The sequence below is a fragment of the Myotis nattereri genome (assembly GCF_964212035.1).
Source record: "Myotis nattereri genome assembly, chromosome: 1".
Lineage (NCBI taxonomy): Eukaryota > Metazoa > Chordata > Mammalia > Chiroptera > Vespertilionidae > Myotis > Myotis nattereri.
In genome coordinates, this window is record NC_138075.1 from 12,836,300 (window position 1) to 12,852,420 (window position 16,121).

General features: G+C 38.7%; 1 protein-coding gene across 10 annotated transcripts in view; it reads right to left on the reverse strand.

The window, feature by feature from the left end:
- ZC3H14 (zinc finger CCCH-type containing 14) overlaps positions 1 to 16,121 on the reverse strand; it is a 42,213-nt gene that overhangs the window by 12,618 nt on the left and 13,474 nt on the right. For 6 of the 10 annotated variants that reach the window (XM_081111740.1, XM_081111737.1, XM_081111736.1 and 3 more), the window contains 2 exons: positions 15,292 to 15,447; positions 3,113 to 3,187 (listed from right to left, as the gene is read on the reverse strand). In XM_081111740.1, the coding sequence (XP_080967866.1) occupies positions 3,113 to 3,187; positions 15,292 to 15,447 (231 nt within the window). The remainder of the gene's footprint in view (positions 1 to 3,112; positions 3,188 to 15,291; positions 15,448 to 16,121) is intronic. The other 4 variants (XM_081111732.1, XM_081111739.1, XM_081111738.1 and 1 more) reach the window with 1 other exon arrangement.

Genomic DNA, 16,121 nt, shown 5'->3' on the forward strand with positions numbered 1-16,121 from the left:
GAGCCCCTGGGGACAGGACTGAGAGCGGCCATAACTGCTCTCTCTGGCCCACCCTGTTGATCCTGTGCGGCCAGCCCCGCCCAAGCCCTGCACAGAGGCATTTGCCGGATAGCCTCAGGCAAACGCCAGATTAGTACCTCCCTAGAGGACAGAAGTTCTCTCACTGCTGACACAGCTGATTCTCATAGCCACTTGGCCTGGAGGGCAAACCCTCCCTGGAATTAGCTACAAGACTGCACACAAAGGCCACTAGGGGGTGCACCAAGGAAGCATAACAAAATGCAGAGACAAAGAAACAGGACAAAATTGTCAATGGAAGATCTAGAGTTCAGAACCACACTTTTAAGGTCTCTCAAGAACTGTTTAGAAGCCGCCGATAAACTTAATGAGATCTACAAGAAAACTAATGAGACCCTCGATGTTATATTGGGGAACCAACTAGAAATTAAGCATACACTGACTGAAATAAAGAATATTATACAGACTCCCGGCAGCAGAACAGAGGAGCGCAAGAATCAAGTCAATGATTTGAAATGCGAGGAAGCAAAAAACACCCAACCGGAAAAGCAAAATGAAAAAAGAATCCAAAAATGCGAGGATAGTGTAAGGAGCCTCTGGGACAGCTTCAAGCGTACCAACATCAGAATTATAGGGGTGCCAGAAGATGAGAGAGAGCAAGATATTGAAAACCTATTTGAAGAAATAATGACAGAAAACTTCCCTCACCTGGTGAAAGAAATGGACTTACAGGTCCAAGAAGCGCGGAGAACCCCAAACAAAAGGAATCCAAAGAGGACCACACCAAGACACATCATAATTAAAATGCCAAGAGCAAAAGACAAAGAGAGAATCTTAAAAACAGCAAGAGAAAGAAACTCAGTTACCTACAAGGGAATACCCATACGACTGTCAGCTGATTTCTCAACAGAAACTTTGCAGGCCAGAAGGGAGTGGCAAGAAATATTCAAAGTGATGAACACCAAGAACCTACAACCAAGATTACTTTATCCAGCAAAGCTATCATTCAGAATTGAAGGTCAGATAAAGAGCTTCACAGATAAGGAAAAGCTAAAGGAGTTCATCACCACCAAACCAGGATTATATGAAATGCTGAAAGGTATCCTTTAAGAAGAGGAAGAGGAAGAAAAAGGTAAAGATACAAATTATGAACAACAAATATGCATCTATCAACAAGTGAATCTAAGAATCAAGTGAATAAATAATCCGATGAACAGAATGAACTGTTGATTATAATAGAATCAGGGACATAGAAAGGGAATGGACTGACTATTCTTGGGGGGGAAAGGGGTGTGGGAGATGCGGGAAGAGACTGGACAAAAATCGTGCACCTATGGATGAGGACAGTGGGTGGGGAGTGAGGGCGGAGGGTGGGGCGGGAACTGGGAGGAGGGGAGTTATGGGGGGGAAAAAAGAGGAACAAATGTAATAATCTGAACAATAAAGATTTAATTAAAAAAAAAAAAAAAACAAAAACTTAAAAAAAAAAATAAAAAATAAAAATTCAAAAAAAAAAAAAAAAAAAAAAAAAAAAAAAAAAAAAAAAAAGAAAACCACTTTCACAAAAGACAGTGATCAAAATGAACAACTGGATAAAAGACAAAAAAAAAGTCAGAAACTACCTCAATATCCTCAGAGAAATAGGAGAAAGTACTGCATACATGAAACAAAACCAGTATGGAAAAAAAAGGGGGGGGGGGTGGTGGAGAAAGATGCACAAATAAAATGGCTCTCAGAAATAAAATTAAAAAATTGTAGAGCCCTTGCTGGTGTGGCATTGGTTGGAGCGTTGTCCCATGTACCAGAAGGTCATGGGTTTGATTCCTGGTCAGGGCACATACCTAGGTTTAGCGTTCAATCCCTGGTCCTGGTGTGTATGGGAAGCAACCGATTGATGTCTCTTTCTCATCAATGTTTCTCCCCCCACCACCCAACCCTTACTTCCCTCTCTAAAATCAATTTAAAAAATTATAGGAGGTAAGCGAAGGATGTAGTCATTCATAAGCCTACTAGAACTACTTGATGATTCAAACTGTATGGGCACCATGGATAAATATAAAAACTAAAGGAAACAAAACGAATGTGTGAGGGTTGATTAAGCGGATACTACATACACAGACTTCAGCTGCCAAACATTTGAAGGAAAATGCCCTTGTAGAAAGCAGGATAGGATGTTGGGAGATAAGTGGAAAATCAAGACCGGAGAATTTCTAACCCCTTTTATAGGTAGAAGGGAGAAGCCATAAGAGAGGCAGAAACTGAAGTGACACGAGTGTGGTGATAACAAACTGCTCATCAGCAGGTTAGGAGCTGGCATGTGGGTGGGATGTAACCCTCAGAGAAGACAAGCACAAAAGGCCATGGCAAGGTCAGGTAATACAGGTGGTGACTGTGGAGTCCCGATCACGGGGAAGAAAATTTGGTTAGGGGCAGAGAAGCAGAGGGTCAAGGCACCAGAGCTTCTAGTGAAGAGCAGGTTTGGGGGAGACAGAAGGAAGTGGAGAAAATAAGACTTCTGATTTTAAGTTTGCAGGTGTCAATGGCTCCCATCATTTTTTCAGCAGACATGAGGGATTCCACATGCATCTGGCAAGGGCACTGGCAACAGACATAAATAAGGCACTAGCCCCAGTCCTGAAGTAGCCATGGCGTGTGTTGGGGTGGGAGAGCCTCAAGGTAAGTTCCAGTGGGTCTAACAACCACAAGTCCTTGGTGTGTCCCTGGCAATGAGAGTCTAAAGACTGGTTCAACAGGCAGGGAAACTACAGCAGCAGGGCCTGGCAAAAGTTGGGCAGAGAGGAGGGTAGGGTAGGGACACTAGTCATCCCTAGAGCAGGGAAGTGAGCAGCCAACAAATTCCAGGGTCCTACGTAAAATGGCAGCAATGGAAGAAAGGTTTTGAATGAGGTGAAAAATACAAACACATGTAACAAAGAAAATGCAGATCTTGTCACCTGCCCCTAAAGTATTTTCAGACCTAAATATAGCACCTTAGGGCAGGATCTAAGAAACACAAGGCACATTAAATGAAGTGTAATGAAAATAGCAACTAAAAAATGCCCGATTACACTGAAAACTTAACATGATTACCAACCTGGACTGATCTGCAGAGTTTCTGCCATGACTGGATCAATTTGCAGCCGGGACAGTAACGGCCTCTGCTGAGTTCCTAGAATATATATTTTAAAACTTAACTAAGCTTAAAACACAATACCAGCATGTTTATGTCCCAGAAATTAAGCCCCAAATAATCTTTCTGGGTTCTTAAAGTCTTAAAAATAAAAGTTTAAATAATACAATTTACTAATATTTCTAGACCAAAGGTCTTTAAGACAAAAACCTGTACTCAGGATTAAACCAGAAACAGCAATGTACATTCCTGGCTCTCCCTCTGGAGGCTGGTTTTCCTGGACTGGAGATAAAGGTGAAAAGGTAGAAAAGCCAAAGGGAGGTGCTGCAAGGACCCACAGCTTGCACCATGGGAGACAGGCAACTGCCAACTGCAAGGTCAACATAAGAGGCATCTCTCTCCATCACCTGGCTCTCTCCATTATGACTCACTCCACCCACCCCTGGAATTACAAAACAAAACACTCCAGAGTTATCTGGTTAGAGAGTGCCCAAAAGACTGACTACAGGCTTGGATGGATATAAAGAGAACACTGAACAAGTAAAATTCTCAGCTCTACTGTCCAGGTCCTACCAAAGCATGAAAATAACCACTTGGATTTCCCAGAAGATGCTCGGCTAGAAACAGGCTCATAGTTACACTGCAAAACACATACAGCACTGACACAGCACTAACTGTCTCTATCTTCAATTGGAGGGTAAACGCTCTGAGGGATGCGAGGCTGTCACACTTCTTTCTCCAAGCCTCCCTGTCCAATGCACAGCCTATATTAGGTCCTCACTCGCTTGCAGACTTGCTACAAAAGCATCACACAGTACAGCATACAAAGGGATGTGATTGATAGGGTTCCACACACTGAAATATTAGGTGCCTGCATGCTAACTTTTAGTGTATGTACTACTGGCCACTTCACAAGGATAGCCTTTACTCACTCAGCGAAAACATGGAACTGCCAACTACCATTTTCATTAAAAGGGTTTTTAAACTGTAAAAGCTATGCTCAATTCAAAATTGTATCAGCTATTTTCTTTTATAATATGTTACATTATCCTGTAGTGGTGTGCCAAAATAAAAGTTAATTCCTTCCAAAATTATCATGGTAAAAATACAGTAAATCCCAAGGAGCTGACCTGAAAATGAAAGACAGATGTCATTTGGTCAAGCCAGCATTCCTAAAGGGCAGCCTGAGAAACTGACACGGATTAGGTTACAGGAAAAAAATGCTCTTCCAATTAAAATACAACAGGTCTTAACATTTAAAAAAAAATCCCAAGATAGATACAAAAAAAAGGGACCGTTTTCTCATATGTCAACTTTTGCTTCATCTCTCTATGCTCACCTATCTTTTCAGGACATAATTTCAGAGAGATCCATTAGAGAGGACGGAATTCTGGTTAAGTTCTAAACTTCTACGTTAAATCATGCACGGTCCAATTTTGTCATTAAAGGTCCACGAAAACTTTCAAGCTCTTTGTGACATGCTGCCTCTCTGTATGAGAACTAGTCAGGTTACAGGAAAATATATAGCGCCGTGGGTACCTAGAAGCTATCATATTAAGAATTTACCTTTCTCAATGTTGCTAAGGAAGCCAATTATTTTTACATCAGTAGTCCTTGACTGTGACTCAAAATCTACTTCCTCTTGAAGACCTTTGAACTCTCTGTCGCATTCAGCTGTTGATGTTGAATATTCATTCATTTTAACCTCCAAAGACGAAATTTTTGCTTCATTCTGTGACACTCTAACTTTTAGATCAAAAAGATTTGCTTCCGCTGTCAACATTGCTGTTTTCATTTCTTTAATTTCATTGATATCAGTTGATATTTTCCTTAAAAGATGGGAAATATTGTCTAGCTCATTCAGTGAACAAGAGGAACTTGTTACAGAACCTAAGTCAATTGGCTCAGGTGAGACGAAAATCGGTAAAGATGAAGAAAACCTTGAAGACATATTCATAAAATTCTCTCTCCCTCCTATTTTTAATATATTTTCCTTTGAAGCCCATTAAATTGTTTCATCAAAAGTAAAAGTAGTAATTAAAGGCTTTTACTTTAAGAAGCATTAAGAATGAATAACATTTTTAAACCTGTAACTAAAAAGACAGGATTCTATATTCCTGTAGTCAAAACTCAAAAGTCCTACTTTATAGCTCCTCTCCAAACAATAAGCCCTATTATTACATACAAGAGAATTCTGGCTTCTGATTGGCTAAAAACAGACATATGACACACAAAGAATTTTTCTATTAACCTCATGACAAGGAGCACTGAAGGTTTGGGATATAAATTAAAAAATATAACAACATACTTTATTCTGGGATATAATGTGAATTAAGTATAATTTTGTCCTGACATCTATTAAATAATAGTTTTTAAGCTTCAGATTATTTAGTGTTTAATCTAGTATCTTCAGTTTCTTCCCTTAAAAATGGTAAAGGACTGTATCTAGCATTTCCTTTGTAGACAGAAGGCAGGGAGGGTTATTGGACTCATGATCACACACAAATCTCTCGAAAAATATGTGGTGATAATGGAATTCAATGCACTGATATGAAATGGTAGAAATTTAAGGATAGGGGGAAATAGAGACTTTGCCTTGGTTTGATGCTAAAACATTATTAGATATGTGGTTTTCTTCCATTCTGTGGGTTGTCTTTTCATTTTCTTGAAACACAAAAATTTTAAACTTTGATCAAATCCAATTGATCTAGTTTCTTTGACTTTTGGTGCCATATCTAAGAAACCATTGCCTGACTAAACCAAGCTTACTTATAAATTTACACCTATTTTTTCTCCCAAGAGTTCTATAATTTTAGCTCTTACATTTAGGTCTTTGATTCATTTTAAGTTAAAAATTTATATATGTAGTAGTGAAGGACCCTACTTCTTTCTTTTGCATGTGGATTTCCAGCAGTCCAACACTACCTGTTGAAAAAGATTATTCTTTCCCCCACTGAATTGTCTTGATATACTTGTTGAAAACCAATTGATCATAAATATATTGGTCCATTTCTGGATTCTCAATTTGATTCCATTGGTCTTTGTTATACCTTATGAGAGTACCAGTTTTAATTACTGTAAGTCTGTAGCAAGTTTTGAAATTGGGAAATCTAAGTCCTTCGACTTTATTATTTTTCAATAGTTTTAGCTATTTAGGTCCTTTTCATCTCCATATCAATATTAGGAACATTTTGCCAATTTCTGCAAAAAACAAGCAGGAATTTTAAAACACTGAGTTATATTTATAGGTCAATTTGGGAGTATCACCAATTTAAAATATGAAGATACAAGATGGTGAACACGATTACCCAGTGCCTCTCTAAAAGAATAATTCTTTTTTTGTTTTTAATATATTTTTATTGATCTCAGAGAGGAAGGGAGGAGAGAGAGAGAGAGAAACATCAATGATGAATGAGTCATTGGCTGGCTGCCTCCTGCATGACACCTACTGAGGATGGAGCCCACAACCCGGGCATGTGCCCTGACAGGGACTCAAACCGACCTCCTGGTTCATAGGTCAACATTCAAACACTGAGCCACACAGGCTGGGCAAAAGAGTAATTCTTATAAATAATTGTAGCCTTTGGTTTCTCAGCTAGATATTGTTCACAATCCTATATAATAAAAGGGTAATATGCAAATTGACCCTAGAACTACCAGGAATGACCAGTTGCTATGATGCGCACTGATCACCAGGGGCAGACGCTCAGTGCAGCAACTGCCCCCCAGTGGTCAGTGCACTTCTATAGGGGGAGTGCCGCTCAGCCAGAAGCTGACTGGTGGCTGGCCAGTGCAGCTACAGTGGAGGGAGCCTCTCCCGCCTCCACAGCAGTGCTAAGGATGTCTGACTGTGGCTTAGGCCTGCTCCCCACGGGCCTAAGCTGGCAGGTGGACCTCCCCTGAGTGGGCACAGGCCAAGCTGAGAGACCCTTCCCTCCCCCCGCCCCCAGTGCACGAATTTTCGTGCACCGGGCCTCTAGTAACACAATAACAGAATAAAGTAAAAATGCTTAAGTTTATATAATAACCTTTATTCATTTCTCTATTATATCTGTAAGTTAACCTAACTCTTCAAAATCTTTGGATAGAAAATAATTTTCAAAATTTACAAGGCTTTGGATTCACAGAGAATTTTTTTTTTTAAATATATTTCATTGATTTTTTACAGAGAGGAAGGGAGAGAGAGAGAGAGTTAGAAACATCGATGGGAGAGAAACATCGATCAGCTGCCTCCTGCACATCTCCCACTGGGGATGTGCCTGCAACCCAGGCATATGCCCCTGACCGGAATCGAACCTGGGATCCCTCAGTCCGCAGGCCGATGCTCCATCCACTGAGCCAAACCGGTTTCGGCCACAGAGAATTTTTTAAGAGCACTAGCTTATGGATGACACCTATAGCACACATTAGGAAGAGCTGTGTGCCACCTGCAAACCAGGTGGTTCACTGGAGGGTAGCAAACACACTTCAATGAGAAAAGCAGAGATGAGTCACAGGGAAACAAGGTAGCTAAAAAAAGTCCATTTGAAGCTTCTTGTTGTCACCCATTGTACCTAGACCAACTTTAGAATGCAAAGTAAGCAAAGATCCTTCTAGAGATTCCAATGTAAATATCCATCAGCAGAGGAAGTTTACATATTTTAAGGAAACTGGAACCTTGAAAGGTTAATGTCAGCTAGTAAGTGGCAGAGCCTGGATTAACACCTAAACAATCAGGCTCCCTGAATCCATATATCAGTCACAGTCACTACCTTATACTTCATGATACATTAAGTGGAATAAACGTTAGAGAAATTCACATGGTATAACTCCTATTTTATATACACATATATGTGCATGCATACAAATATACATGTAATTCTACTTGATACAGAAAGTGAACATGTATATACATTTTTAAAAAGCCAGGAAGACTACAGATAGCACATCAAACTAGTTTGGGTGCAGTGCTTACCTCTGAGGAAGACTGTGGACAGAACACAGGGGGATTTCCCTTGTTTTCTCTTAACATAAACCTCCTCTACACTAAAACTAAGTGCTTCTAGTCCAACATGATAGATCAAGTATCATAGGCTCTCCTCTGGAGAGTCCATGAAAAGGAAGGAAGAAACTTAAAGGGCACAAGTCTTCAACATACAGCAATGGATTCCAAACTGGGTTTCTAAGATAATCCAATAAAATGTAGGAAGAAAATATCAGAAATTCTATCACAGTAGAAATATTTATCATCTCTATCCTTCTCAGAGTTCTATTTTTTACATGTTCTAACATACATACTAATAATAGCGGGTGTAAATGTAAATAAAATACGTATATTGAGTATAAGCACCAAGAAATTATTTTAGTATATAAAAAATTGTATGGTAAAAAATACAGAGATCACTGATTTAAAGATGGGCTTTGAGAGGGGATCATAGCAGATGAGATTTCAACCACCCCTGGGAAATGGAAAATATACATACAAATACTGGCTATGGGGCAGAGCAGAAAAGCCAAATGAGACCCTGGGAGAACTTCAAGTCAGAGGCAACGCAAGAGGGACATAAATATTTCCTGAGCTCTTATACATGCCATGCACTGTTCTGGGTACTCAGTAAAAGACATGAACAACCAACACAAATCCCTAGTAAAAGAGCTTATAGTCTGGTTGGGAAGGGAGAACATATTTGGTAAGCCCAGCTAGTGTGACTCAGTGGTTGAGAGTTGACCTATGAACCAGGAGGTCATGGTTGGATTGATTCCCGCTCAGGGCACAGGCCTGGGTGTCAGGCTCAATACCCAGTAGGGGACGTGCAGAAAGCACCCAATCAATGATTCATCACTGATGTCTCTCTCTCTCCTCTCTCTTCCTCTCTCTGAAATAAATAAAAACATATTTAAATACATATATATATATATAACATAGTTTAGCCCTGGCCAGGTAGCTCAGTTGGTTAGAGCATCACCCTGATACACCAAGGTTGAGGGTTCAATCTCCAGTCAGGCACATACAAGAAGCAACCAATGAATGCATATATAATTGGAACAACAAAGTTTGTTTGTGTGTTTTTTTTTTAAATATATTTTATTGATTTTTTACAGAGAGGAAGGGAGAGAGATAGAGAGTTAGAAACATCGATGAGAGAGAAACATCGATCAGCTGCCTCCTGCACATCTCCTACTGGGGATGTGCCTGCAACCCAGGTACATGCCCTTGACCGGAATCGAACCTGGGACCTTTCAGTCCGCAAGCCGACGCTCTATCCACTGAGCCAAACCGGTTCCAGCTGGAACAACAAAGTTGATGTATGTCTCTACCCCTACCAACTCTCTATAAAATCAATAACTAAAAATAAATATATATATATATATAACATAGTTTATGTTGATGATACATATTTAAAATCCTAAGTCTGGGTAAAAATATCTAAATTATGAAAATATAAAATATATAAGTGGCAATAAGTCCTATGGAGAAAAAGAGAGCATAGAAAGGTGAGTTAGGGAATGTGGGGCTGGGGAAGGCCTCACAGAGATGACTTTTGAACGAACTATGTGGACATCTGAAAGAACATATTTCAAGGAGAGGAAACACTATCTCAGACATGCTCCTTTGAACACTTTAGATTTCTAAGCACTCAGAAAATTTATCTCCCATACATTTTAAGTTTCTTCACGATGTAGTGACAAAATAGAATATACTGAGAAGACAAAGTGGGACCCAGGAAATGCAGAGCAAACGAGGAAAATATATCCGGGTATGATATCCTTGAGGCAGACCTAGAGAGCAACCAGTCAGATGAGCAAAAGAGAACAATTGCTTTAGTAGGAAGGTACCTAAGAAAAAAGGAAAACCCAAAGTTTAATGGTTTAAAATGATAGATCTTAAGGCTATAATACAGGCAGGCAATGCAAAAAGGGGGGCGGGGGGGGGAGGTGAAGAACGAAGGAAAACAAAAAAATTACCAAAAGGGGGAAAAATAAACGACTCTAGGGAACCCCTAAACAAAGAACTGTAGAATAAAATTTTAATTTGGCCCCGTAATAAGTAATATTTATATAGTCTTAATAATAGAAATGCTTATTGGTTCTCAATTTTTAGAGCAATCTAAAAAGAATGGTAGTGTTACTTAGGAAACAGAAAAAAATGTAAATGCAATTGTGAGGTGAGAAAGTTGAAAAGATGGGAGAAAAAAGTATATAAGAATTAAAGAACATAAATATCCTTATTTCTTAGGAGTCAAAATGTACTGGAATTGGGGAGTCAAAACATACTGAAATATAGTTAATCAGACAAAATATAGATATTTAGTTATACTTCCTAACATTACAAAAGTAACCAGTAAATAACTAAAAATAGTGATTTTACTGTATGGGCTTAGAGAGAGGGAAAAGTGAGTTAGATCCTGATATATAAAGAAATCAAAAGATACCATCTTATAGTTGGTGAATTAAGGAACTGGTATAAGCAAATTATTACAAACATGGAGAAAATTAAAGTCATAAAACAGTCATTCAAAAGCAGTGGCCTCTAGAGAAGATCAGGTGGAGAAGAATGAAAAAGAAATGTTGCCCTTTTTTGCTTTTGTTAATCCTCATCCAAGAATATTTTTTACATATATATATATATATATATATATATATATATATATATATTACATTTTTTAGAGAGAGTGGGAAGGAGGGAGGGATGGGGAAAGAGAAAGAGAGGATGGAGGGGGAGAGAGAGAGAAACAGAGATTGAGAGACACATCAACTGATTGTCTCTCACACGTACCCCAGCTGGGATCAGGGAACAAATCTGCAGCCCAGGTACATGCCCCTTACTGGGAATCGAACTCGAGATCCTTTGATCTGTGGGCCAACACTCCACCCCTGAGCAACACCGGCCAAGGCAGGAATGTTGTTTTTTTATTTTAAATTTCTCTATACTATTTGATTATTTTCTAATTTATCAGCAGGTATTACAATGATTTGTTTTACCAAATTTTCTGTGATGAACATTTATTTGATAATGTGAAATATTTTATTTTAAATATTTTTATACAACATATACCAAATAGGAAAAATAAAAGGAAACCCACGCCTAGACACATCGTAGTGAAACTGTAGAACATCAAAGACAAAGAGATCTTGAAAGCAGCCAGAGAAAGGACAGATCACCTACAAAGGAACAACAGACAATTAGAATAACAGATGTCCACTCAACAACAATGGAAGCCAGAAGACAGTGGAATAAGATATACAAGGTGCTAAGAGCAAATGACTATTGTTAACCTAGATATGGGTATCCAGCAAAACTACTGCCTAAGAACAAAGAGAAAAAAAATGTTTATAGGTAAACAGGCTCTTGGGAAATTTACCACCAATAGACCTGTTCTAAAGAAACTTCCAAAGAATATACTTCAAAAAATTAGAAAATGATCCCCAAATAACATTCAAGAGATATGAAAATTAAAAATGATAAACATTGGTATATCTAAGCAAATATTGCCTGGGTAAAATAAGATAATGGTGGTCAATTTATGCATTTTTAAAAAGACCAAACATAACATAGGAGGGTCAAGACTAGTGCCAAGGTATACTAAAGTTCGTTTACTATTTGAGAATAGGGTCAGAATATTAATTTTTGGAATATTCAATTAAACTTGCTTGATAAAATTCACCACTAAAAGAACAGAAATGGAATGTTTAAATTTAAATTAGTTGGGGGGGGGGGTGGTAGAGCTGGATAATCAACAATAACAATAGTAATTAATGAATAAAGGAAAAAGACAAGGAAAAACAAAAGCAAGCAAATACAAATAAAGAGATAGAAACTAGTCCAACTACATCAATAATTCTAATAAAAGCATCCTGAAGTGACCTCTGAAAATTGCTCACTATTCACTTGACCAGAAAATCTCACAAAATCTTGCAAATCAAGAGGTTCAAGTCTTCATTTCATTTGAAGAACACTCATGAAACCCATCAAGAGTATGCACAGCAGAAGAGCCACCATGTATCAGAAGGCTGTCACTTCACAGAAGCAATGTGTGCCATTCTGTTGTTACAATGGTGGAGCTCGTAGAGTGTACCCAAGCCAAACAGTGGGACTAGACACAGGATCAGTTGCCCAAAAAGAGTGAATTTTTGCTGCACATGCTTAAAAATGCACAGTAATGCCCTAGCCGGTTTGGCTCAGTGGATGGAGCGTCGGCCTGCGGACTCAAGGGTCCCAGGTTCAAGTCCAGTCAAGGGCATGTACCTTGGTTGCGGGCACATCCCCAGTAGGGAGTGTGCAGGAGGTGGCTGATCAATGGTTCTCTCTCATCGATGTTTCTAGTTCTCTATCCCTCTCCCTTCCTCTGTAAAAAAATCAATAAAATATATATTTTTTTAAAAAGCACAGTAGCTGAAACCGGTTTGGCTCAGTGGATAGAGCGCCGGCCTGCGGACTGAAGGGTCCCAGGTTCGATTCCGGTCGGGGGCATGTGCCTGGGTTGCGGGCACATCCCCAGTGGGAGATGTGTGGGAGGCAGCTGGTCGATGTTTCTCTCTCATCGATGTTTCTAGCTCTCTATCTCTCTCCCTTCCTCTCTGTAAAAAATCAATAAAAATATATTTAAAAACAAAACAAAACAAAACAAAACACAGTAAGAATCCAGTAAGAGTAGTAATAGTCCTCCATCAGTAGAGGTCCTTGATATCACTTCTATTGTCTCACTTTAAAACAAAACAATGATAGAGAAAACCACACAAAACAAGTAACAGCTCAATAATTTTCATAAGGCAAAGACATCCTTACAACTGTCTTCTAGGTCAAGGAAGTAGCTATGTCAGCCACCCCAGAAGCCCCATTACAAGCTCCATCCTAGTAAGTCCTCTCCAAAAGTAATCACTATTGCCTTTCATAGTAATACTGTTTTGTTTATGGTTTTATCACACAAGCTCTAGACACTAGAGCAGAGGGTTCTCAACCTATGGGTCACGAACCCTTTGGCGGTCAAACGACCCTTTCACAGGGGTCGCCTAAGACCATCCTGCATATCAGATATTTACATTACGATTCATAACAGTAGCAACATTACAGTTGTGAAGTAGCAACAAAAGTAATTTTATGGTTGGGTCACAACATGAGGAACTATATTGAAAGGGCCAGAAGGTTGAGAACCACTGCACTAGAGCTTAACTTTGCCACCTTTATTTTGTCTTTTAAGACTTTTAATCTAGAATTCTTGGCTTTTTGACCTATATAACTCCCAGAAACTATACTTTGCCTGCTATACACACATGGGGTAGCTCAGCCAACATGTTTTGGCCTCTGCACTTCCTTTAAGCTGACTGCTGTATCAGAGACTTGACCACTATGGCAAGGCTAAGGTAGAATTTTATTCTTTCATCAGGAGGTACAAAATGGCTGATTTTCACTTTATTAGCTAGAATGATTTCATAAGATGCTTCCGTCATCTATATGAAGGGTTGGCAAACTTCTTCTATTTTAGGTTATGTGGGTTACATGGTCTGTTGCAACTATTCAACTCTATGGTTATAGAACAAAAGCAGCCAGAAACAATATATAAATGAATAAGCATGGTGGTTCCAAGAAAACTGTATTTACAAAAATATGAGCTAACTCCTGTACCACTTTGCTGCCCAGTGGCACCATTCTTAAAGGAAAGACAGTAGAAATGCTCAATTATTTATTTGGTTTAGAATCTATTATTTTTCAGAAAGTGATCAATTTGGGCAGCGATGGTGAACCTTTTGAGCTCGGCTTGTCAGCATTTTGAAAAACTCTAACTCTGGTGCTGTGTCACATATAGAAATTTTTTGATATTTGCAACCATAGTAAAACAAAAATTTATATTTTTGATATTTATTTTATATATTTAAATGCCATTTAACAAAGAAAAAATCAACCAAAAAAATGAGTTCGCGTGTCATAGGTTCGCCATCACTGAATTAGGGTCTACTTCTTAAAATAATCATCGTAAAAAAAAGTTAAAAATATCATCATGAAATCGTGGGCTTCATTCAATCTACTGCCTTTCCTATTTCTAATGAAGCTCAAACCCAGTTGCTCTCCACAAACTGGCCCACTCACACTTCCCAGTTACTACCTACTGGCTGGCTTGGGGTTTTCCTGCGCTCAGGTCCATCACTTATTGGAACTGTAAATAACCTTGACATGGAAAATTGTACAATACAAAGATTTTTTTTTAAAGAGAGAACAAAGAAACAAATATAGGATAAACTCATAAAGCTTCATGAAACAAGTAAATCTGAAATGAACCTGGAACTACTTAAAGGATACAGTTGAAGAGGAATAATAAACATATTCCAGTCTTAGCAAAGTGTAAGTTAGAAACAACATAATGAGCATATAGTTTTGGTGGGATTTTAAAATTCAAATCATAAAAAAAGAAGAAACTAGAATATTTCCTAATGGGGACAGAAGAAACAGTGGAAAGCAGTGGGGGAAGGGCTGGGCAGACCCAGGGGCCAGACAAGGAAACTGTCAAAAGGCCACGTTGATGGCATCAGTCCTGGGCCATGCCCTGGGAGGTATGTGTGCGGGACTCACACACTATAAATGCTCTGACAAAGAAGTCACATTAAGTCATACTTTAGATGGAGAGTGTTAGTGCAGGAGTCGGGGATGGGAGCTAAGAGAAAGGAAACAGAAAGACCAGCTGGAAGCTAACTGTAGTTTGTCAGGCACAAGGGGATAAAATAGGGCCACTAAGACATAAGGCATCTAGCAGGTCAGAGACAGAGAGGATGCTCAGAAAAGGGAGATTTAAAGATAAGATTTCAAATTCAAGAGAACAGGAGTAGAATTAACAAAAAGAAGGAAAGCTTGAATGTAGATATCTATGTATCTTTAAATTGGCACATTCTAAAGACCAGCAAAATATTGATAATACTAAAGCTGGATGACTGAGTTTATGGAAATTCATTGCACTATTCTTTTCCCTTTGAGAACATTAAAAATTTCCCTGATAAGAAGGTTTTTAAAACTCTGAAATATGTAAATATAGATTCTTCATGGTCCCTTCTTATTCTATTTTTGGGCTAGTGAGCACTTTTCTCATAATATAACATTTCATAAACACCCACTGGAAAATATTTAATGCCTCATGAAAAAAGTGTAATAGAGGATGAAATATCATTTAAATTACCTTGACCTTTCTCTACATTATCTCCTTTTGCTTCATCTTCTTTAATGGGGGGACTTATTCTAGAGGTCCTGCTTTGCCCCTGGACCATTTCTGCCAGCAATTCTTCTTGAGAAGTTCGAGTTCTGGGAGCAACTGGAAGTGTCTGTTTCTGCGAGACTTTTATATAAAAAGCAAAAAAGATGGAAATGGAAATGTAGCAATACATCAAACTCAACAGTCATATTAAACATAAATGCCTCCTTTACTTTAGAACATGAGGAGTTTTAAATAGTTCATAGATATCACCTCATTTTTTCTTACAATATTCTCAAGGGATAGATAACCTGACTTAAATACCTCTATGTGTATAAACAGCATCTACACATTTTAACCCTTTGAGTGCCAACCAATATCCTAGGAACTATGCTAAAATTGCCAAGGCATTTTTGCTGATTTTACAGCAGTTTAGGAAAAAAATTATGAATCACAAGTAAATGAAGTTACATGTTCAAAAACTTAAGGAAACCTTTACTACATTGACATACTTAGCAATATCATCATCACTAATATGAGCAGACTTAGAACTGGACGCCATTTCGAAGCTTTGATAGCGCTCCCGGCTCTTTTGGCGAAAGACAGGAGGAGCGCAATTGCGCTCCCCAGCACTCTAGGGGTTAAACCACATGCCATATATACACTGAAGCACATATATATTCATTTTAACCAAATGGAATTTAGGTTCTACTTCAGTGATGGCGAACCTTTTGAGCTCGGTGTGTCAGCATTTTGAAAAACCCTAACTTAACTCTGGTGCCGTGTCACATATAGAAATTTTTTGATATTTGCAACCA